This window comes from Anas acuta, chromosome 28, assembly GCF_963932015.1.
Source record: "Anas acuta chromosome 28, bAnaAcu1.1, whole genome shotgun sequence".
Classification (NCBI taxonomy): domain Eukaryota; kingdom Metazoa; phylum Chordata; class Aves; order Anseriformes; family Anatidae; genus Anas; species Anas acuta.
Window position 1 is genome coordinate 2,909,102 of NC_089006.1, and position 21,952 is coordinate 2,931,053.

Below are 21,952 nucleotides of genomic sequence, written 5' to 3' on the forward strand. Positions count from 1 at the left end.
TTCTCCATATCCTTACCTGCTCAATATTCTGGTTGCCCTACATTCCCTTGCCATTCTGCTATTTCAGTTACGTGCTTACTTTTATTTTTCTATTGTTATGTGAAGGACAACTAATGACAAGAAAAAAAAATATAACTCTCACAGTATCTTCAATATTTAGTGTGGGAAAACCAGCAAAATTGGTAATCCTAACAATACTGTTAGAAGTGGTACTAAAGAGATTTTTCTTTTCTCTTATCTGTTACTTGTGGTAGTCTCAGCTGTCTCTGTAATGCAGCAAGACAGATAACTTCACATGTACTTATGCACACTCTTAAATTTCACTTTCTAAAAAATGGGTTCCCAAACTTTAAGAATTTATATTCTTTTGAACTGAAAAGAAGGATTTTTAGTCATTATTCACCTTGTAGGTTGATTCTTGTATTCGGACTTTTATGACTGCTGCACCAGTTTTGATTCCTGACACCAGAATCCTGTCTCCTTGTTTTTCTGCTCTTTCCATCTCAGTTATGTAGTCTGGTGGAGAGTAGTCAGCTTCTGAGTATTTTAAAATCCTGACCAAAAAAAAAAAAGTAACTTTTGGTATGATCTCCATGATCATTTCAGATTCACTAGTACAATGTAGATGAATTACCTTTCTCCTAAGCTAAACAAACTCAATTCCCTGAACCTCTTCTATCATGGCTCCTGCTCCAGACACTTTTTCACAAGTGTCTGCTGGACTCCTGTCTCTCAGTCTCTTTTTTTGTGCTTGAGGGCCCCAAAAATGGACCTTCTGAATTGCTCTGACAAGATTTGCTGATCATTGTCTCGTTACTATTGGGCCCTGTGATGCCAACATGGGCTAGGCTATCACAAACCATTTTAAACTGTACAATACTTACTATCCTTGCATTCAAACCAAAAGCATTCTCTCAGCAGACTGCCCCTGCTGCCAATTTTACTCACGTGATTTATCTAAAAGCCAAATTAACAGCACTCTTACACCTACTGGCGGTGCAGTGATAAATCACTTCTCATCTCTGTCCCAATTTACCCATCCTATTTCTTACCCATTCCAGGAGTATCCCAGGATGAAAGCGACTGCAAAACGTTCATTTATAATTTCTAGCATAGGTACCTTACTTTGCTTGACGGTTCTAAACTTTCGATGTCGTCATCCTTTGCAATGCTCCATTCAAAAGTCATTCCTGACAAGCTACTGAACGTGTTTCCTGAAAACAAAAATGAAAATTTGTATCGAGAGATAAACTCCTGTATTCTAGCCAGCTGATCCAGTGAAATCAAACTTCCTTTCTTTCTAAATATGAAGACAAAAAGCAGCTTTTATTCCTCAGAGTAAAACTTTGGAATTACATCAGGAAAGCTTGTCTCACAAGCAATACCTTCAACATCCAGAGCTCTCACAGCCAGCTCCAGAGGAGAATCTTCCACATAGATTTCCCGAGTTCGGGAGATAATTTCAATACCGTTTATCAGATCAACAATGACATCGCAACGGAGTAAATGGCCTGTCACTGAAGCAATAGAACAAATAAACCTTAATTCAGCATCTACTAGTTCATAATGGCTTAAGAATCATGATAAATTATTACTAGTGAAACTAATAAATACATGGCTTCTTATTCTACAGAACTTAAGATTTTTTTTTACAGACCACAGTTTTCCAACAATAAAGTGTTCATATTTCTAAAAATGTATGAGTACAATCCTAGGCTTCCATAAAAAGCCTCAACTCACAAATTACCTTCTGCTTTATGGATTTTTGCTTGTCTACCTACCACTTTCCTCAGCTATCACTACACCGCTTAGCTTTGTGGCTTGTGAAGACCGAGCAGAGAGCAATGCTTTTTGGGAACAAATGCTTCCATTCTCATAAATGGACTCAACAGTGACTATATCATTATGTGTGGAATACCTGAAAGAAAGACAGGAAGACATTTTTCCTCACTCTACTCAAAAGTGTATCTTTAAATGGGTTCAAAAGAGGGGGGCAGATTGCTCAAATAAACACAGGTTTATATTGCCTTTAAAACACTGTAGTTTTTAATATTTATTCCTGTAACACCCTGCTTAAATCCATTAGTCTTAGTGCTGGGTGCCGCCGGGTTACAACAGCTCAAGTTTCAAGTTCCAAAGGCCAACAGTTTATGGTCCCCCTTCTCCAAGTCCTAATGTTGACACAGAGCCCAGAAAACAAACAAGCCCTGCTCTGACCGTGTAAACCCATCCCGTACAGCTCAGCACAACACACGGGTCAATATCCCCCTGCTCCCTGGCAGAACGCTGAGGCCTCTCCCTGTGCTGTTCAGCAAGCCGAGAGCCTGCCTCACAGGCACACTGCACAGCTAGGGCCACCTCTATTCCTTCCTTCAGACATTCTCCCTCCCTTCTTGCCCTGACCCTTAGCGGGTTCCCGTCTCCTCTCGGCTCCCCCGGTTCCTTTTTGTCCCCTCAGGGCCCCCCTGTCACCAGCCCCCATCTTCCCTTCAGCACCGCCCCCTCCCTCACCAGGAGTAACAGCCCCCCTCAGCCTCCAGCACAAAAGGGACCCGCAGCTCCCGACTGAAGGGCAGCAACACTTTGGGCACGTTCAATTTAAACGCGAGGCCGGGCAGGACGAAGAACAGGAGGGGGAGGAAAAGGCGAGAAGGGAGCCGGGCCCGCCCCATCCTGCCAGAGAAGAACCAAGATGGCGCCGCCGGCAGGGCGCTCTTCCCGCCTTCCGGCACGGCTCCGCTCCGCGCATGCGCAGAGGCTTCCTGCCCACCTCGCCGCCGGAGCCTTGCGCATGCGCACTGCCACTCCCCCCCCCCCAGCTGAGGTAAAAGATGGCGCCGCCCCCTCCCCCCCTCCCTCCCCTTCACCCACTAACGCACTGCAAGGGGACAGCAGCGTGGAGGGATCGGTTTTTATTTCAAAAGACAGTAATACAAGTTCTCAATTTAGTATCAAAACACTTGATATGGTTCTTTTCTCCAGATTGGCCCCTAGAACTGCTACGACCAAGCAGCATGCTCGAACCACAAGCTACACACGACATCTCCACACTCACGCCTCACAAAAACTACAATGCACAGCAAGATGGCTTGTACCTTATTAAGACATTAAGAGCACTCCTGGCCAGGAGAGGGAAGGCCTCGGCTTCCCTCCCCCAGGGTAGGCAGAACTTTTCAAAGAAAACAAGACTTTTGTACGTAAGCTGTTAAGTTGAACCCAGCGATGAGTGATAAAGCTTGGTGCACCAGCACTTAGTGAAGGCAAAATTCAACCCCTGTGTAGCAATGTGTTAGAGGGGCCGGGGCTTCTCTAAGCCTACCGGGAAAGGAAGTGGCCAACACTGGGGGGAGGGAAGGGAAACAACCCCTGGGAAGGTTCAATTGTTCAGATAATAGGCTTGGCTTTAAAAAGAAAAAAAAGTCTGCTTTTGCTCAAGTTGCTTCTCCACGACAGAGTTACCTTAAAGCTGAAAACTGAACTGCTCTTTTGGCAAACAGCTCCTGGAGTGGAAGCTTTCCCAACAGGCCTCCATTCCTAGCCAGGAACCATCACACCCATCTTCCTCCCCTGCTAAAGCAGAGGGGCCCAGAGCTAATTAACAGAAGGTTAATATCAAAGTTTAAAGCCAAGAGCTTTTGAAGTGTTGCTCACCAGCCTCGGTTATTTGGAATGTTTACAATGGTTGCTACAAAAAAAGGTAGTTACAAAATGTATACATCTCAAACATGCTCCCCCAAACATTATTGCATTGTTTATTTCCCTTAATAATGCTGTTTGAAGCTCTGCCCAACCTGATGACCTTTAACCCTGAGGCGAAATAGCAGATTTGTGTTTGGTCAAGTTGGCAACAGAAAGTAAACCCTGGTCCCCAAGGGTTAGAGGTCAGCAGCGGCTGGGCTGGCCCCCCATGGCATCGTGTGGCGGAGGCAGTGGCAGGGATCCATTACATTTCATTCAGGTCTAGCAGGGTCTGGTCCAGCATTCTTTGCGTGCAGAGATGCTCCTCTTTGGTGGATTTCAGTTTATCTGGCAGGAAGCAAGAGTTAAAGAGTTACAAGTCAGCGTAAGACAAGCGAGAAACCTTCGCCACAGAAAGCTTGCACTAGCCCCTTCCCAGCACGCTGCCGTAGCGAGTTCTCAGACCGTGGGTGCCTGGCTGGCTGCAGCTAGAAGCTCTGAAGTTACCTGGCTCATTTGTAGCCCTCGTCTCTCGCGCTGCTGGTGCTCCGAATTGGCACGGTCAGGAGGTACTTTTAGCTAGTGCTCTAGGCAGTATTTTGCATGCAGGTGCCTCAGATTGCAGCTAGCTTTCGCCAGGGCTTCAACACTTTCAGACAGCAGTCCCCAGTGGCCCAGCAAGCCACCCAAGAGCAACTCGAAGATTAAACACTTAGAAAATCAACCCCTGGAATTCCAATTGATTGTGCCCCCCTTCCCCCCAGCACAGGAGAGTGATGCCAAGCTGGTCACCAAGACCGTAACTACCTAGCAGCAGGGAGCAGACAACCAAGGACAGTGGGGCAGAGGCTGTTTTCAGGGAACAGCAGGCAGTGAGCAAGTAGGAGCAAAGGTGCTACAACTCTGCCCAGGACTACAGGCAGCTCGCACAGTCGGTTCTCACATGTTCCTTAAGCCAGGAGAGCTCAGATCAGCAACTAGCACTCTAGGTAGGCTTCACTCCATAGGTGAGCCCACCCTGGCCACTGAAGAAGTCCACGCGCCGGGACACTGGATAGACAGGCTGTAGAAAGACGTCCTTTAGGCACAGGCAGTTTCTCAAAGCTGCTCCCCACCTCCCCGCTCCCAAGGGGACTGCTGAGGGGCTGCAGCAACCCAAGGTCAGAAAGAGCACACCGCACACACAGCAAGAAGCGTTCCTCCTAAGGCACTAGCAACTGCAGTGTTTAACGATTCCCTGCAGGCACTCAAGAGATAGCTTCATGTCATGGACACAGGGACTTGGTTTCAAAACGTCCCTGAGCTTCCCAACCCATCCTGAGACTCCACAACTGCACTGGGATCAGGCCCCGGGCATGACTACTTCCCCCAAAGCCTTCTATCTAGGTCAGGACTCAGCTCTGTATGAAAGTACTACAGGTGTGCAGTGTCTTAGACCACGAGGTCAGTCATTTATTGTTAGAAGCCATCATTCCATGCAGCAGGAAATCCTATAATCATTCAGCTAACAGTAAATTAAGCCATAGCACTTGACAGGCATCTTCTAGCAGATGAGCCTAACGTCACCCCACGCCTCTCTTGGAGGGTGCAGCAGTTCTGGTTCCATGGAGGAGCCAGGCGAGACCGCTCAAAGAACTGCCAAGTCTGAGGGTTTCTTCACCAATCATACAGGTTACCTTTTATAAAAAGAGCTCTTAAATAAAATAAGTTAGAGGATGAATTCAACTGCCCCATTCAACAGCAGCAATTGCATAAAATTTGCAAGTCTGCCAGTCTTAAGAGTGATCAGATTTCACTGTGGTCCACAGCACTGGTGGTCGCAATAAGCTTGTTTAATGGCATTAGAGGGCCCCCTTCTCAGTCACACAGATCATGCAGCGTTAGCTTCAGCTCGTTAGAGAGCAGGCGGTTTTTCTCAAGCTGGCTGTACAGGCGCTCTGCAGCAGCAACAGGATTAGGGGAAACAAGAGGAAGAGAGAAAAAGAGAGAAAGGGAAGGTTAGTAGAGTACCAAGATGAGCACATCAAATAACCTGTCTCCATAGCACGTGCCTCTGAAGATCAAGTCTAGGCTATTACACAGATGAAGCTGGGAAGAACAAAGGTTTGTGTTACTCTAACTTGCTTTTCAGCTCAGAAGATCACAGTGGAAGCAAAGTGTGGGCAGAAATGGAAGTGCTGCCAAGGGCTTGCGAAGGCAAAGGAAGAGAAGAACACCAGAAGAGGAGCCTGCAGGCTCGGCTGCACCGTACCCAGGTAGGGAGAGAGACCTGGGATGTGCTTTAGGCCTGGGGAGTACCCTGCAGAAAGAAGTCCCGCAGCAGCTGAACCAAGAAGCACCTTCCAGGGTGCGTCACCACCCAGCAGTAGGACTGAGGGCTTGAGGCAGCTGAACAGGGACACGGGCATCTAAGGACAGCAGGACTGAGACTGACAGCATCTTACCTAACCCAAAGGACACGACTTCGTGCCACTCTAACAACCCACCACGTCTAAACAAGGACTGGAGATGGTATCTAGAGGAAAGGGAGTACTGCTCTGATGCTCTCCCAGCTCGGGTCGCCTCTCAGCCACGGCCCTGCAGTCCATCAGCCACAACAGAGAACCTATTGAGCATCTGTTTTTGTCTGTCTCCAGGGGCAGCATCCTCCCAGCCTGACAATTCCCATTCCTGTATCTGGCAGCATTCCACACAGTGAAAAATCCTTACACAGGGGCTTCCAGCCTGGTAGAAACAACCACCACACACCGAAGCAATATGCACAGCGTGCTGCCGTGGCCTGATGAGTCAATACCTACAGCACAGCAACTCTCGCTGGCCTTAAGCTTCTTAAATCCTTCTGGTACTACAAGGTTACAAGATTCTGGTACTACTACAAAGGTCTGAGATCCCCAGGAATCCGTGGCACCCTCTGAGGGGGGTCTATACTATTCTTCACTACTTTTGTCCCAGGATTAATTGCTCTTGAGCGAGACCTGGCTACATAAGGCTCAGGACACTCAAGTGTTCACATGGAGCAGCCAAAGCACAGCCCCCTGCCCCAGACACCTCACTCAGTCCCTCCAGCACGACAGCCACACACAAGAGGGAATTATTCCACCTTCACCCAGCTCCCCTCAGTCCCCGGCACCTGCCCTAGTGACACCTCGCTGCAGGACAGGAGCTGGGAATGCCGCCTGGCCACCGAGGAACAACCAGAGCAGCTGACAATTCCTGCCCCCCTGCAATTTGACTACAAGCAGAGGGAAGTTGTGGTGTGAGAGACAAATACACTCGGTGCCAGCTCACACCGCAGCCTGCCTTGCACGTGGGCTACTCGTGCCAGGGACCCTGCTCTGAGCAGGTGACGTGGGCTGGTCCCGGGTCTCTGTAAGAGCAGAGGATGGGAGGGATCCGCCACCAACAGAGGTATGAGCAGCTCAAGGCTGCTGCAACACCTCCCAGCCTTCAAGCAAGCATTCGTGCCTGTGGCCGGGGACCTGACGATCCGCCCACGAGGGAGCAGACTGACTGGGGTAATTAGCGTGACCTTCCCGGGACCTCGGGAATGGCTTCTCCACACGGAGCACTTGCTTAGGGCTCGCTGCAGCGTCTGACCTGCTCCCTTCCCCACCCAGCCCGCAGGGCAGCCTTACAGGCCACGGGGAGCTCCGTGACCTGTGCCTCCTGGTCAGCTTATCTGAGCTCACGGCTCCCCTGGATTTACAGCCCGGCTCGCGGTAACCAGCCCGCACAAGCCTAGCGATCCTGTCAGACCAGAAGCCTCTCAAAACCTCCCAGGGCAGGAGTTGCATCACCCACCACCCAGCGTGGAGTTCCACCGGGACGAGCAGGGCAAGGGCCTGCCAGAGCCCAGCCCTCGAGAAGGTCGCTTGCGACACCGCCACGCAGCGGGGGGCCACCCGCCCCGCTCGGCCCCAAGCCGAGGAGACCACCCTGCGAGGACAGAGGCCATTGCACAAGGGCAGGGAGCACGATGCTGCCTCCAACTTGGTAAGAGCCAACAGGAGAACACTGGGCTGGAGGCCTCCCCTCGCCCAGACAGATGTGAGATACCCCTGCCCCTCCCACGGGATGCAGCCCCCCTCAAAATTCAGCTGCAGGGTTGGTTACTGAGAGGACTCCTGCTTTGGGGGCGCAAAGCCATTGCCCTGAAGAGCCAGAGCACCACCTGCCAGACCTTTCCGAGCTATTCTCTTGGGAATTCCTGCAAGTGCTCCCTCCTTCCCTGCCCGGAGCAGCAGAGAGGGGACAGCCCCGACGCAGAAGGCAGAGTGAGAGCAGGCAGGGGCAGCGCGGCACGTCCAGGCTGCGCTCGCTGCCGGTGCCACTTGTGCAGAGAGCAGGGTGCACACAAACCTGAGGTTGAGGAAACCACGGGAGGTGTCCCATTTCACCAAAACTCGACTCCTGAAGGGCTCTCCGGGCACTGTGGCAGACGAACCGACCCAAGAGGGAAAAAGTATCGGACAAGCCACCGTCAGGCAGCGGGGTTACGAGGCTGATCAGTGCTTATGGTACCCGAACAACCAGCAGTGGCACGTGCCAGGTGCTTGGTGCCAGCCGCAGAGCCCCGTGCAGCGCTGCAGGCCACGCTCCAGGAGGATCCTGCGACCCTCAGCCCCACGCAGGGAGCTGGAGCACTGCTGTGCGTGGACGCCCCGGCCCTGCTGCCCTCAGCCCTGCGCTTCTCCTCCCTGAAGCAAGGAGCCACACGTGCCCCCCACAGGCACAGCACCCACCCAGCCCTGCCCAGCTGGAAACCAGCCGGCGTTGTGTAATATTTATTAGCTTTCACAACTTGCCAGTGCCCTCAGTGACTATCGGGTGCGGCGACTTCCCGCTGCAAGCCAGCGTTTGGCAACCAGTGAATGCCAGAGCAGGCAGGTGAGGAACATTTCCCTGAAGCAGACAGCGTGAGGACCTCTTGCTACAAACCCCAGCAGCCTGCCCGAACCTACAGAGCGTGCCGTGCACCGAGGCAGCGTTTGATGCACATTGGTGAGCCAAGAAGACACCCAAAGGGGAAAACCTCGTGCGTTAATGCAGTCTGTGTATTCCACCAGCACGGGTACGGTGACACTGGTTTGAAGGCAACATCGCAACAGTTTCTCTAAAGCAGCAAGTGGTCACTAGAAACCCATTTCTCAGCAGCACCAGCCGTTCCATTCAGTTTATACAAGGGTTGTTTTTCCTTAAAAAAGGTGACATCATGCTCAAGCAAGAGGCAGGAGAAATACAAAAGGAGCTTTATAGCTCTACACAAGATATGCAGATGAGAACAACATACTCCCAGCTACACCCAGACATTGAAAAGGGCAGCCCCTCAGAGCACGGCAGTGTCTGGCACATCGGGTCAAACAGAGGGAGCTTTGTTTAGGAGCAAGTGCAGCATAACTGGGGGCTGCTGCTGCTGTCAAGCTTCAGAGTCTGTACAGCACTCATTCCCAGGGATGCCCTGTGCACAGTGACTGGAAAAAGGTACTGGAATTCAGAGTGAGATGAGGAGAGCACGAGTGCAGGGTGCAGATGCAGAACAAGCCACCAAGCAGAGAGGCAAATCCAAAGTGGAGTTTGGAATCGCAAGACTTATCTGTGTGAAACAGAAGGAGACACTAGTTTTAAGAGAAACTTCAGTGTTTGTGCACGGCAAACTGCTCGGGGAGCTTTGGAACGCTAGCGTTAGGGCTCTTCTCTGCAGCGCAAGTACCTGGCCTCTCCTGGGTTAGTGGTAAGGACTGTGCAGAGCAGCTGTTAGCAGAACCCACCGCCAGTCTCAACAAGAAGCCAAGTAGCAAAGTTGCAGGAACGCGAGGTCAGCTACTTCCACAGATCACTTCACGATCCAGCCCGTCTCAAGCCTGTTAGGGCAATTCCTGAGGCATCTGCTTGAGCACTGCCCACAGCCACTCCCGGGAAGAATCCCGAGACCGTGGCCCAGTGGCTCCAGCAGGCAACGAAGGCACATTAAGCCCTTCCCAGCGGGGCTGGGAATTGCACTGGAGTTCAGGTCCGAACTCTGCCAGGCCAGCACAGCGCTTGGTGTTACACATGCAGCTCACAAGGCCCTGGAGTTAGAACGCAGCATGCTGCAGGGAAGCCTCGATCCGAGAGGCAGAGATCTGTAGAAGTAACCTAGACAACACAGTGCCATTGATTCTCCGGCTATGAAAATCACAGCAAACCAAGCAAGCTCCGGCGGTCTAGCCTGCTGAAGCGAGAGGCAAACACCAGCCAGCTCATATTTACATGGAAGTCATGTCATTCAGGGCGTGGTCCAGTTCCTCACTAATTGCTTTGTACTTCAGTTTCTGGGCATAGAGCTCATCTAGAAGAGGTTTAGGAGGAGAACAAAAGGGAAACAATGAGGGAAGGCAGAGGAGTTCTTCCAACACCCTGGGGCAGGAAAAGCAGTGTGGGATTTGTGAACAGAAGAAAATGAAGTCAGATGTGGAGCCACCACGACTGCTGGACTCCGGTCGCTCCTGAGCAATGGATGGGAGGTTTCAGACAGCCCCAGGGCAGCCTGACCAGCCAGGGCCCTCCGGGACCCCGAGCCAGCTCCGAGGGGAGCCGAGCCGAGAGCTCCAGCCCCATCAGCCCGTGAGAACAAGCTGCCTGCAAGAACCACGGGCAGGAGGAGCACCAGGGAGGGCAACTCCACTTGGGGAGCTGATTGCGACACCTAAGGCAGGCACGGATCGATGGAGGTGCTTTGTTCTCACCTTCGGTTTCAATATAAAAACCTGTTTGGGAGAAGTCAGTTAAGTAATAGTCCTGAGCATCAGAGGGAATTCCCATTAGGAGCGCACACAGCTCAGCAGGATACGCCGAGCAGACGGGCCACACCTGCGTTCTCCATCAGATAATGGGGCAGACTGGCAATCACCCACCTTCCCGTGGAGGAGGCAGCCTTGAAACTCGCACTGATGCGCTCCTTTAGCACTGCACAGCGCTGGCACGGGCTCCTCCCAGCACTGGCTGCCTAGGCTGCGATACAGCTGGAAATGTTGTTAACTGCTTCGCGGAGCCCAGAGAACTCTGTCAGTTGTCATAAACTAGGTCACTTCCACAGCAAGGCCGGAGACTGGAGCCAGCTCTCCCCATCAGGGGCAGCACGCAGGGACTCGGAGCTTTTGCGGTTCTCCAGATCATGAGGTGGCTCAGATTGCTGCTTGGCTGCAGTTCTGGAACGGCTCAGCTGACACCGCTGCTATTTCTAGATAAAACTCCTGAGTGACTCCAGCCTGGAGGATGTGGCTTTGAATCTCCAAGACCTGGCACTAAGCGCCCACTAAGGCACATGCTGTGGTTGGGGCAGGAGGCCTGGAAGAGCTCCGGCGTGCCAGCGCAGCCGCTCTAGCCACAGCTATCTCTGGAAGAATCCAGCCACAGCCCCAGAGCTAAGGCAGGCACGTGGAGCTTTCTCCTTCCGTGGCTCGGGGAGAGTTAGGGCTGTAACAGCAAGCCTCGGGACTGCTCCTGAAGTTCTGTGAAAGCAGGAGGAGGAAAGGAGCCCGGCTTCGGCCCAGGCCGACCACCACACTGCACGGGTGGGATTTCTGGTGACTTTATCTTGAACCGATGCTGGGGAGTCTGACTCTTCCCGGGGCTGGTTCGTGCCCCACTGAGTGCAGTGACGCTGTCTGCAGACAGCCACGTGCATGGGATTCCACACACAGGTATGTAATCGCAACCAATTCCTGGGGAGTTCATGGTTGTTTTTTTTTCCTATGCCACTCCTCAAATTGGGTTAAGCTGGAGCCCAGGAATCCAGTTATGCTCCCGAGGACATCATGACCAAGGCAAGCAGCCGTGCTATCTGTCCTATCAGTCAGACATGGCAAGGTGCTCGGATCAAAAGCTCGGGGGCTGCCGCAACACGGCCAGGGAATTGTTTCCAGCAGATGCACAGGACACAGCCTCGGAGTCTAAGAGGCACCGGCCTCACCCCTGAGGCTGAGCCAGGCTTAGCTCCCGGTACCAAGGAGCTCTCCTTCCCCAGCTCATCACCACAAAGCCTTTGGCTCCCCATCCCCAGCACGTACCTTCCAAATCATCGATGGTCTTCTCCAGCTTGGCCACAGACCGCTCGGCGAATTCAGCACGGGTCTCCGCCTGCCAGACAGGAGCGGGTCGGTCAGCAGCAGCTTGGGGGTACAAGGGGCCCCAGAAACAACCGCCCGAGGGTGCTCCCACTGACCAAACCGAGGCCACCCCGACATGGTCACTCACCTCTTTGAGTTTATCAGTCAGGATCTTGATCTCTTCTTCGTATTTATCCTCTTTTTGAGAGTACTGCGGAAAAGGAGAGGTGTCAGCGACCAGCAGCAGCCCCCTGCGTCTCCCACTCCAGAGAGCCACGGCTACAAAGGGAGGCTTCAACTCCTCGCTGCGCTGCACGTGCCCACGGACTTCCAACTTATTCACACCCCTACCCTGCTCCAGGAGGACCGGGTCAGATAGCAAGTCTCACACCATGCACGTGGCACAGAAACTCGGGCACAGAAAAATTCTCCTCCCAGCAGCATAAACATCTCAGCTGCTCGAGTCTGCCCCAAGGCAGGGCAGGGCAGGCAGGCTTCCCGCACTCCCAGCTCCTACAGGCAGCAGCAGCCCTGCGCTGAGATCCGTTAGCTCTCCTTGCTGCTTAAGGCTGCAAAGTGGCATTATTTCCATCCCAGTGGGTGCTCCGCCATCACACCCCCTTCTAGCAAAACAGAATTGTTTCTGGCCCTTTGAAAAGCAGCCCTACCTTCTCAGCCTGAGCCTCAAGAGACTTGAGATTGTTGGTGACATTCTTCAGCTCCTCCTCCAGCTCGGAACATTTACTGTGGGGTTTTGTGAAGAAAGAGGGGAGAGAAAAAAGGAAAAGAAGTGGGAGGGAAAGACAGGAGAGAGGAGAAGTGAATCCATGTGCAGGGGAGACCAGGGAGTTCTTTAGGAGGCGGTCTGTGATCAGACTGGATGGGACCCTGCTTTGGAGCACTTCTGCAGAAAGCAAGCTCCCTTCCAGCCTCCAAGGTCAGAGCTTAGATACTCCGCCAGCACGCGCACAGGGCACCGGGCCACAGACTGCCAGACCTGGCACCTTCACGCAGCAGCCACACGTCGGGTTTGCTGTAAGGAGGGAAGCTGTTCTGGCAGACAGACGGACAGCTGCCACCACTCAGACAGGAGCAGAGAGGACAGAACATTCCAGGACAGAAAGACGCAGTGAAGCGGAGGGAAGGAGCGGAGCGAGAAGACCACAGGAGTTCTGGTTTAATGGGTCGAGAAGGGAACGGTTAGTACCTTTTCTTCGGCAACAGACAGACACTTCAAGTTCTGGTCCATCACTCTGATCTGCTCCTGCAGCTCCCGGACACGACTGTTAGTGACGGTCGCATGATGGCACAAGCCAGGTGGGGGCAAGGGTCAAAAGGAGCACCGATAACACAATACCGCAGAGCAAAAAAGGGGGCAGGGGAAAAACACAAAGAAGTCATGGTCACGACATGCATGTCTGGGCAGGAAGCACAGCGCTACAGCTGCACGCATGCTAGCTTTGTTAGACAAGGCCCACGGTACAGAAAGGCCCTGAGCAGCTCCTCGAGGACCTGCTCCAGCATCCAGAGATGTGAAAGGAGCCCAAACCACATGGCCAGTGTCTCTGCTCCAAGCAGAAGTTGTTTAGCTTGCTGAGCAGCAGCGCTCACGTCTGCAGTGGTTACTGAAAATAACTCAAGGCCACAGAGCAGCCCCGGCACCGACTCTGCTCTCGGACATCCTGCGTGCTGCTTCACGGGAGGCCTCGGCGTTTTTAGGACAAGCACCGTGCGCTCGTGTGCCCCGTAGCGGTGTGCGGGGAGCCAGTGACCACGCTCGGGAGCAGTGCTGGGGAAAACCAAGACGGGGAGGATTCTCTGACCTTGCCACCAAGGAGGTGGAACAGCCCCGCTGCGAGCCATGCTGATTGTGACGGACACAAACTCACACCCCCGGTGCATCTCCTCCTGCTCCCAGCAGGAGAACGTTCCCGACTCTGTGACCTGGGGCTCTAAGCCCACCCTGTACTTCAGGCCTTGTGTAACAAGGTTAGGAATGCCGTTAGTGTTAGTCCCATGCGCAGGTAGACATGCCAGCCACACGTGAGCAGATTACTCACGACTCTGCAAGCTCAGCTCTCTCCTCGGTGCGCTCCAGGTCTCCTTCGATGATCACCAATTTCCGGGCAACCTGGGGGGGGCAGAACCAGAGCTCAGAGCAAGGCAGATTTTCGCACTGGTAGCTCATGCGAGGCAGGAAAGGGAACGCCTGCAGGAGTCACTGCTGCCGCCAGAGTTCCTCCGGCTGGGGAAATGGTGATGAAGCTCAGAGGGCCGGGATGTCCCCAAACCACGTCTGCAGGAAGAGGAGGCACCGCTCCGGGCCAGGGGCAGCTGTCCCCGAGCATCGCAGCCTCACCTCCTCGTACTTCCTGTCCGCCTCCTCCGCAATGTGCTTGGCTTCCTTCAGCTGGATCTCCTGCAGCTCCATTTTCTCCTCATCCTTCAGAGCTCTGTTTTCGATGACTTTCATGCCTCTGCCCAAAAAAAAAAGCAAGCGCAACAAGGGGTGATGTATGAAACGGTGCCACACAAGCCAGCGCAGAGAGCAGACGCTGCTGGGCTGAGGGAAACGCAGCAACCTCGCCTGCCCAGGGCTAACTGCTCCTCGGAGCATTGCTCCAGCAGCTCATCAGGCTCCTGGGCCACGAGAAACGCCGCTGAGCACGAGTCAGGATGTCGCAGGGACTCCGCACGGGCGAGCCAAGCACTTTCCAGGCCGAAAGGCAGGAGGAGCCAAGTCCTCATGGCAGGCCGTCAGCTGGGCCCGGCTGCACAGCGCTGTGGCCAACTGGAAGTGCTGGGAGGGGGCCGCTCCCCTCCAAATCACATTCCCAGGTCGGGAGCTCCCTGCCGGGGGGGAGGAAGCAGCAGGAAGAAGCCCCGAGCCCCAGCAGCGCCCTTCACCAGCCCAGGGCTCCCCAGACCCCGCTTCCTTCTCCCCCAGAGGGGGTGCGCAGCAGCAGGCAGCACCCCTCGCCCTTAGCCTCGGGCTCCGCGATATTCCGAGGGCAGCAGCATTGTTTGGGCGGCTCTGCACAAGCAGGCAGGGCTCCCACACCCTGCCTTGATGTGGGGGCCACTTCCCACCCTCCAGGAAGCCCAGCAGGCACCCGGCCCTCCCTCCGGAACACGCCTGGGACTCAGAGCGAGAGCAGCAGCAGCCCTTGCTCACCTTTCGCTTTCATCCGCAGCCTTCTCCGCCTCCTCCAGCTTCTGCAGAGCCGTGGCAAGGCGCTCCTGGGCCCGGTCTAACTCCTCCTCTACCAGCTGGATGCGGCGGTTCAGAGATGCCACTTCTGCCTCGGCCTGGGGGGAGCGGAAGGGGTGACTCAGCCCGCGGGTCAGCGGCGGCACGCAGGAAACCGAGCTGAAGCCGAGGGGCTCTGCCCGATTTTTCACACCTGCGCTCCCAGACGCCTGCAAGTTGAGCCTTGCAGCATGGAGCAGGGGTTTGGCTGCGCCGCCGTCACCGCGCAGGTTTCTCGCCCGTCAGCTCGAGCTGACATGACAGCTTAAGCCACGAGCGCTAAGCAGATGCCTTACACTAATGTGTCTTCTCCGCAGCTGCTCTAATCCTGCCAGCCCATCCATCAGGCCCGTTTATCCCCCATCCCAGCGCCCTCTGACAGCTGCTATTTAGCACCGCCTCAGTTTACGCGTGCGATTTGGACACGAACGCTGCTTGGAACGAGCCCTCTCATCAGCACCCCGAGGTGATTAACAGCACCCCGAGGTGATTAGCAGGGCTCAGGGCTCTGCCCGCCGCTGGACCCGGCTCCGCAGTGGGCTCAGCCGCTGGCAGCAGCGCCGGCAGCTCGGGGCTCAGACTGCGAGGAGCCAGCCATCCACCCACAGCCCTCAGCAAGAGCCAAAGCCTCCGAGAGCTCCTCGGCCACCTCATTTCTGGAGTCGCGAGCTGCCGAGAGCCCACGGGCGGTTGCCAGCAGTGTGACCACAGGAGAGCGAGGCTTTAACGAACCCGCGAGGTCAGGAGGCGTCGCGCACCCCCAGCCAGCCCTGCTGCAGCCCCACGGCCACCAGCCACAAGGCAACTGAAGCTCGGTCTGTGGCGAGCCCCGAGCGGACTCCAAGAAGCCCTGGGGACACCCACACCCCGTCTCGGCCACCCCAGAAGAAGCCGGCATCCCCTCCAGCAGGATTTCCACACCGCTGCAGAGGTGGAGAGCACCGCGGCTGTCTCAGAGCAGCAGGGCGATCCACCAGAGGCCAGCACGCGGGCACATGCCGGGCGTGTGTGAAATATCCCAGCCGCTCGCGACAAAGCAGCCCGCGAGGACGCGCGGCCTCGAAGCGAGCCGATGCCCAAGGAAGGAGGAGCAGCGCCATGAAAGAGGCCGGTGTTGGAACGGGGCCTGACACAAACCACGCTCGGGCCGGGGAGAGGCTGCTGAGCTCTTCCCCGCGGAAACCCGCGGCACCGCGAGGCTCGGAGGAGCCGGCAGCCCCAGCGAGCAGCCAGCACCAGCACCAGAGGAGGAGGAGGAGGAAGAGGAGGAGGAGGAAGCGGTCTGCTCGAGGAGGAACAAAACGCTCCGAGCAGTGCTGGGGAGGAGGCTGCCTGGCACACACACACACACACATTTTGGCTTTTTGGCTCCGAAAGAGGCAGCGAGCTGTCAGGCCCAGCCTCGTCCTGCCCCCAGGGGATGGAGGCGCAGCAGCCCCCCTGCTTCCTGCCCCCCTCCACCTCGGCTTCCTGCGGGCAGCACCGAACCCTCCCCGAAAAGCCCCGGCTGCCAGGAGCTGCTGGGCCCCGCTGGGGGCTGCCAGGGGCCCGATCCTTCCCCGCTGCCCCCTGCACACGGTGGGGACACCCCCGGGCAGCCCCAGCAGCACCTCGGGGGCTCCTGGGGGAGGGAGCCCCAAGCCAGGGGGACGCAGGGAACCGGCACCGGGCTCAGCACCGGGCTCGGCGCCGCTTCCCGAGCCCAGAAACCGGGGCAGGGAAATCCCCCGGGACCCCACAGCGACCCCGGTACCGGGAGCGGGGATTCTCCCCGGTGCAGGAAGCCCAGGGCCGGTAGGGTTGAGCCCTCGGGGCGGAAAAGCCGCAGTTTTGGGGCAGAACCGGCAGAATTGGCACACACGGCGCGGATGCACCCCCCCCCCCCCACCACCAACCCCGGCCACCGCCCGCGGTACCGGGACGCGACCGGGGAAGGGAAGGGGGGGGGGAGGCACCGCCCCGTGATGCCCCCCCCACCCCCATTCGGTGCCTGGGATCGCCCCCCCGAGCCCTGCCTCGCTCCCCCAAGACGTCCGGGCCGCCCCCTCCGCCACACCGGGAGCCCCCCCGCGGCTCCCCCCGGGGCCCGGTACCGGGGAGGGGCCCCCACGGCTCCTACCACACCGGGACCAAACCCCCCGCACCCCCCCCACAACAACGAGACCGGCGGCCTCCCCCCCCCCCCAAGCCCCCCATCCCCCCCCCAACACCGGGAACCCTCCCGGTACCGAGCCCCGGGGCGCGGCAGCACCGGGAGGGGGCACCGGGAGGGGGCACCGGGAGGGGGCTCCCCCCGCCGCTCCCCACCCCGCGGGCAGCTCGCAGGGCCCGGCACACGCCGCCCCCCCCCGGTTCGGCCCCGGTTCGGTCCCGGTTGGTCCCGGTTCGGTGCCGGTCCCGGTTGGTCCCGGTACCTGCTCCCGGTTGCGGCGCTCGGCCTCCACCTCCCGCTGCAGGCGGTCCGCCCGCTCCTCGGCGTCGTCCGCCTGCTGCTGCAGCACCTGGATCTTGCGCTTCACCGCCTCGATCGTGGTGGCCCCCGCCATGGTCCCGGCCGCTGCCCGCCCCGCCCTGCGCTCCCGGAACCCGCCGCCCCGGCCCTGACGTCACTTCCGCCCCGCACCCCCGCCGCCCCGGTCCGGATGCGGCACGCCCCGGACCCGCCCCTCCCCCCCCCCCCCCCCCCACCGGTGTTGCCGTGGAAACCGGGGGCACCGGGACTGGGGGCACCGGGGGGGCACCACCGGGACCGGGAGCACCGGGCGTGGCCCCCTACGGGACCGGGGGCACCGGGACCGGGACCGGGACCGGGACCGGCCCCACCGGGACCTGGAACGCCAGGACCGGAGGCACCGGGGGTGTCGGCATCGGGCATGGCCCCCTACTGGACCGGGGGGAACCGGGACCGGGATCTGCCCCACCGGGACCGGGGGCACCGGGAGGGGGGGGCACCACCGGGAAGGGGGGCACCGGGCGTGGCCCCCTACGGGACCGGGACCGGGACCGGGGGCACCGGGGATGTGGGCATAGGGCATGGCCCCCTACTGGACCGGGGGCACCGGGAGCACCGGGCACAGCCCCCACCAGGACCGGGACCACCCCCACAGGGAGTGGGGGCACCGGGAGCACCGGGCACGGCCCCCACCGGGAGCAGGAATAACCCGGGACAGCCCCCGGGGTACCGGTGGCACCGGGCACAGCCCCCTGCAGCCCCAGGATGTGCCCCCCGGGGACACCAGGGACAGCCCCCGGGGGACCGAGGCACCCCCCCAAGCAGCGGGGCCACCGGGCACGGCCCCCACCGGGCTCAGGCCCTGTCCCAAGGGGAACCGGGGGCACCGGGCCCTGCCACGCACGGTACCGGGGGCACCGGCACGGCCCACACCGGCCTCGGTGCTCCGGGCCCTGCCCCACAGCAGCTTGGGGACACCGGGGCCGGCCCCACGCAGGACCGGGAACACCGGGACTGTGCCCCCCAGCCCTGCCCCACGCGGCTCCCACAGCCCCCGGTGTCCCACGGCTGAGCACCGGGGCCGTGCCGCAGCCCCGCGGGCCTTATACGGGCACGGCCGGGCCGGCGGCTGCGCATTCCCGGGGGCTGAGCTCACCCCGCGGCCCCCCTCCCCGGTCACCGGCTTCCCGTCCTCGGGGTCGCCCGAGGATCCTGGCTCCGAACCCCCGACCGCTGCCAGCGGGGCCGAGCGTCACCCCAAAAATGGGCCGAAAAAAACCATTTCCTGCTCCTTTCTGTGCTGCTGCCTCGCTCCTGCCCCGCTGTGTGCCAAAATCCGGCGCTGCGACGGTGCCAGCCTGGGGTTTTTTGTGCCCTGACCCCAAACCCTCCGGTGTTTTTATCACGCATTTTGTGCCCTGACCCCAAACCGGAGGTTTGGGGTCAGGGCACAAAATACGTGATAAAAACACCAGGGCTGCGCTCGAGCTGGGCACGGTCGAGCGGGGACAGCAAAGCCACCGGGCTGTCGAACCCCCTGGGGGGTCGGGGAGGATTCGGGGGTCCTGGTTACGGTAACTGGAGCCGGCACAGCCCAGCAGAGCGAGCCCAGGCACCGCGGTTTGGGGTTCTTCCCCGTTGCGCTGCACCAGATCTGCGGGGAGCCCGCGGGTGCTCGACCCCCCGGGTGCCGGAGGGTGGGAGGGTGCCGGCCCCCGTGGCCACCAGACCCCCGCAGGTGACAAACGGGGACATCGCGCCACGTGGCTGCCAGGAGAGCGGCCGGGCGGCGAAACCCTGCACCGCTCGCGCCATTGTTTTCCTGGAAAGGGCGGCCAACAATAGCGGGACTGTGCAGTTGTCGCGCTGCCCACGCGGCCCCCGGGGGGGGGACGAGCGGCTCCGGCCTTCTTTGGAGTTTGGCTCCTCCATCGGCAGCCGTGACTCAGAGCTCCGCGGGGCCGGGCGCTGACCCCACGCCCCGGGGGCTGCTGGCGGCTCCCAGCTCCCCGCGGCTCTGCCCCGGCCCCCTGCCCCAATTTGGGGACCGTCCTCCGTCCCCGGGGCCGTGGGGAGGGCCGAGCTCTGCGGGGAGGCTGCCGTCCGAGCCCCCCGCTCAGCCCCCTGCCCCCCATACGTACGTCCGCCGCCTTCTTCTCCGCCAGCTCCAGCTTCTCCTGGGCGTCTTTCAGGGCCTCGGAGTATTTGTCCAGCTCGTCCTCCGTCCCCTTCAGCTTCTTCTGCATGGCGGCCAGCTCGTCCTCCAGCTGCAAGGGCAGCGGCCGTCACCCCCGGCGGACACCCCCGGGACCCCCGCAGGGCACCAGCCCCCAGCCCATGGGGGACATTTCCCTGCTTCCCTCCTTCCTTCTGGACCAGCTCTGCCCCACAGGCTCCCTCCCGGCCCCACATCACCCAAACTGGTGGGGGCTGAGCCGCGGGCAGCCCATGATGGGGCTGCCGTGAGCAGCGCTGCCCCACGGCGTGCCCCTGACCCCTGCCCGGGGGGTTTTATTGCTCTGGATTTGCCCACAAAGCCCCAGCCTGGATGGCTCAGCTCCACGGAGCATCCCTCACACCCTGGGCCCCCTTCCCATGCTGTGATGGGTCCGGCAGGGCTCCGTGGGGCAGTTTGGGGACAGCCCCCACCCGCTCCCCTCCCCGTGCTGCTGCCACCATCCCACCTGCTTGCTCCGCTCCTCCGCCTGCTTCTGCTCGGCCTCCGCCTGCTCCGCCCGATCCAGGGCGTTCTCCTTGTCCAGCTTCAGCATCTGCATCTTCTTCTTGATGGCCTCCATGGTCGGCGGTGCTCGGGGGGGCTGCGGCGGGCAGCGGGGCGGGCAGGGGCAGGCGGGGTGGCACTGCTGCCCGCCGCCCCGCCGCCCGGTTTATCAGCGCGCCCCTGCCCGCTGGGCGCGGGGGCTTTGCCTTTCTTGGGCCGAGCCGCCTCCCCGCGCTCCCAAAAAGTCTCTGCTCGGGACCCATTGTCTGGCGTGGGGGGGTCCGGGCGGCCGCGGCCTTATTTGGGCTCCTGCAGGACAGCTGGGGCAGTTATAAAAAGCAGCGGCAGGTCGGCGAGCGGGGGGTCCCGCATTGTCCTGGCTGCCCGCCCCCCCCGTGCAAGGGGACACCTTGGCTGACGGCACAGGGACACCGTGTCCCACCCCGCCGGGCACCCCCTGCGTGTGTGCTGGCACCGCTGGGGTGGGCAGGGGGGGCTGGGGGGCTCGGATCCCCAGCCTGGCAGCCTCTGGGGGTCGGTGGCACTGCTGGGCACCTGCAGAGTGGGTGCCACCGCTCCATGGCCCCCGGGACACGCTGGGGAGGCACCGACCCAGGTCCTCGTGGCACCAAAAGTGAAGCCCCCCTCCATTCGCACCCAAGCGGGGGCTCAGGCCATCCGTGTCACCGGTGTCACCGGGCACCCCAGGCTGACATTTATCCGTGCCCGGGGGCGGCGTGGCAAAGGGCGAGCTCAGCCTGCTGCTATTTTAGGAGCAGGAGCTTAGCAGCAGCCCCCAGCCCACATTGTTTGGCTCCGCGGGGAGCAGCGGGGGGGAGCCGAGCCCCCCAGGAGCCCGCTGAGCCCCCGCTGGCCACGCTGGTGCTCAGCCGCGAGGCTGAGGATGCTGTTGGCATCCGGAGGAGCAATTTCCCCTGGCGCAGGGAGGAATTGGCAGGGAGCGAGCTCCTCGGCACTTCCCACGCTGCCGGGGGATTATCGGCCTCCTTGGAGCCAGCGCTGCGAGCCCGGCTGGGATCTCCCGCAGGGGACATCGGCTGCACCCAGACGGGGACTGAGCAGGGCAGGAGGGAGCCAGGGGGGGCTCGGTGCCCACAAAGGGTCCTGGTTCCTGCCGTGCCCCCTGGCTCCGTCCCTCGGGAGCCGTAATTAGCCGCCAGCCCAGGGCAGTGGAGCCAGCAGTGGGCACGGGGCCAGGCGCCTTCGCCCCGCGCTCGTCCCGGGGTGGGCAGGGGACAGGTGGCGAGCGCTGAGCCCGCACGGGCGGCATCTCGGCGGGTCGGTGCTGGGCGGCCCTGGCGCTGTAAGAATATGTTTGATATTTAGTTGGTTTTCCAATAAAACAACCTAATATCAAACATATCAGACAGAGGCAGGGGCAGGCGGAGGCGGACGGGGCGCGGGGCTCGGCTGCCTGAAAGAGAAAGAGCAGAGACGAGGCGCAGCGGGGCCGCGGCTCCTCACGGTCCGCCTGGGCAGGACCTGGGGGGTCCTCACGTGCTGCACCCTGGCCTCAGCATCCTCAGTTTTGGGCTCCTGCTCCATCGGCTCTGGGATCCGTGGGGATCTGGTGGCCAAGAAGAGGCGAAATGCAGCGGGGATGGGGCTGGAGCAGGGCAGTGCTGGCACCGTCCCCTGGCACGGCACGGCGCAGTGGGCAGCGCTGCTCACCCCGTCCCTGAGCATCTGGGGCCAAGGGGACGCCGCGTCCATCGCTGCCTTACCTGGGCCAGCTCGGGGGG

General features: G+C 59.3%; 2 protein-coding genes across 26 annotated transcripts in view; both read right to left on the bottom strand.

The window, feature by feature from the left end:
- NUP210L (nucleoporin 210 like) overlaps nucleotides 1–2,716 on the bottom strand; it is a 30,336-nt gene extending 27,620 nt beyond the window's left edge. The window contains exons 1-5 of the mRNA XM_068662668.1: nucleotides 2,512–2,716; nucleotides 1,782–1,918; nucleotides 1,386–1,517; nucleotides 1,121–1,214; nucleotides 404–554 (exon numbers count right to left, since the gene is read on the bottom strand). Coding sequence (XP_068518769.1) covers nucleotides 404–554; nucleotides 1,121–1,214; nucleotides 1,386–1,517; nucleotides 1,782–1,918; nucleotides 2,512–2,672 — 675 coding nt within the window. The 5' untranslated portion in view covers nucleotides 2,673–2,716. The remainder of the gene's footprint in view (nucleotides 1–403; nucleotides 555–1,120; nucleotides 1,215–1,385; nucleotides 1,518–1,781; nucleotides 1,919–2,511) is intronic.
- Nucleotides 2,717–2,897: 181 nt separating this feature from the next.
- Nucleotides 2,898–20,335, bottom strand: TPM3 (tropomyosin 3). Of its 25 annotated transcripts, none has more exons than XM_068662994.1 (13): nucleotides 20,152–20,335; nucleotides 19,609–19,734; nucleotides 14,941–15,074; nucleotides 14,125–14,242; nucleotides 13,826–13,896; nucleotides 12,973–13,048; nucleotides 11,914–11,976; nucleotides 11,727–11,796; nucleotides 9,928–10,006; nucleotides 8,038–8,107; nucleotides 5,711–5,766; nucleotides 4,622–4,741; nucleotides 2,898–4,026 (listed from the first exon to the last, which is right to left on the bottom strand). In XM_068662994.1, exons 1-12 carry the CDS (start codon nucleotides 20,263–20,265, stop codon nucleotides 4,675–4,677), a joined length of 1,044 nt encoding a protein of 347 aa, XP_068519095.1. In that variant the 5' UTR covers nucleotides 20,266–20,335; the 3' UTR covers nucleotides 2,898–4,026; nucleotides 4,622–4,674. The 25 variants fall into 25 exon arrangements, with proteins under 25 accessions (XP_068519095.1, XP_068519094.1, XP_068519117.1 ...); XM_068662993.1 differs by lacking the exon at nucleotides 12,973–13,048 and adding an exon at nucleotides 12,434–12,509 and having other exon boundaries at nucleotides 20,152–20,330; XM_068663016.1 differs by lacking the exon at nucleotides 5,711–5,766 and having other exon boundaries at nucleotides 20,152–20,332.
- Nucleotides 20,336–21,952: the final 1,617 nt, after the last annotated feature.

Coding starts and splice junctions, on each gene's coding strand:
- TPM3 (XM_068662994.1), bottom strand. CDS start 20,265: ATGGAGGCCATCAAGAAGAAGATGCAGATGCTGAAGCTGGACAAGGAG. Junction 13,049..13,825: donor AGAGCTGAGCTTGCAGAGTC/GTGAGTAATCTG, acceptor CGTCACTAACAG/TCGTGTCCGGGAGCTGCAGG. Junction 11,797..11,913: donor TGACTGATAAACTCAAAGAG/GTGAGTGACCAT, acceptor CCTGTCTGGCAG/GCGGAGACCCGTGCTGAATT.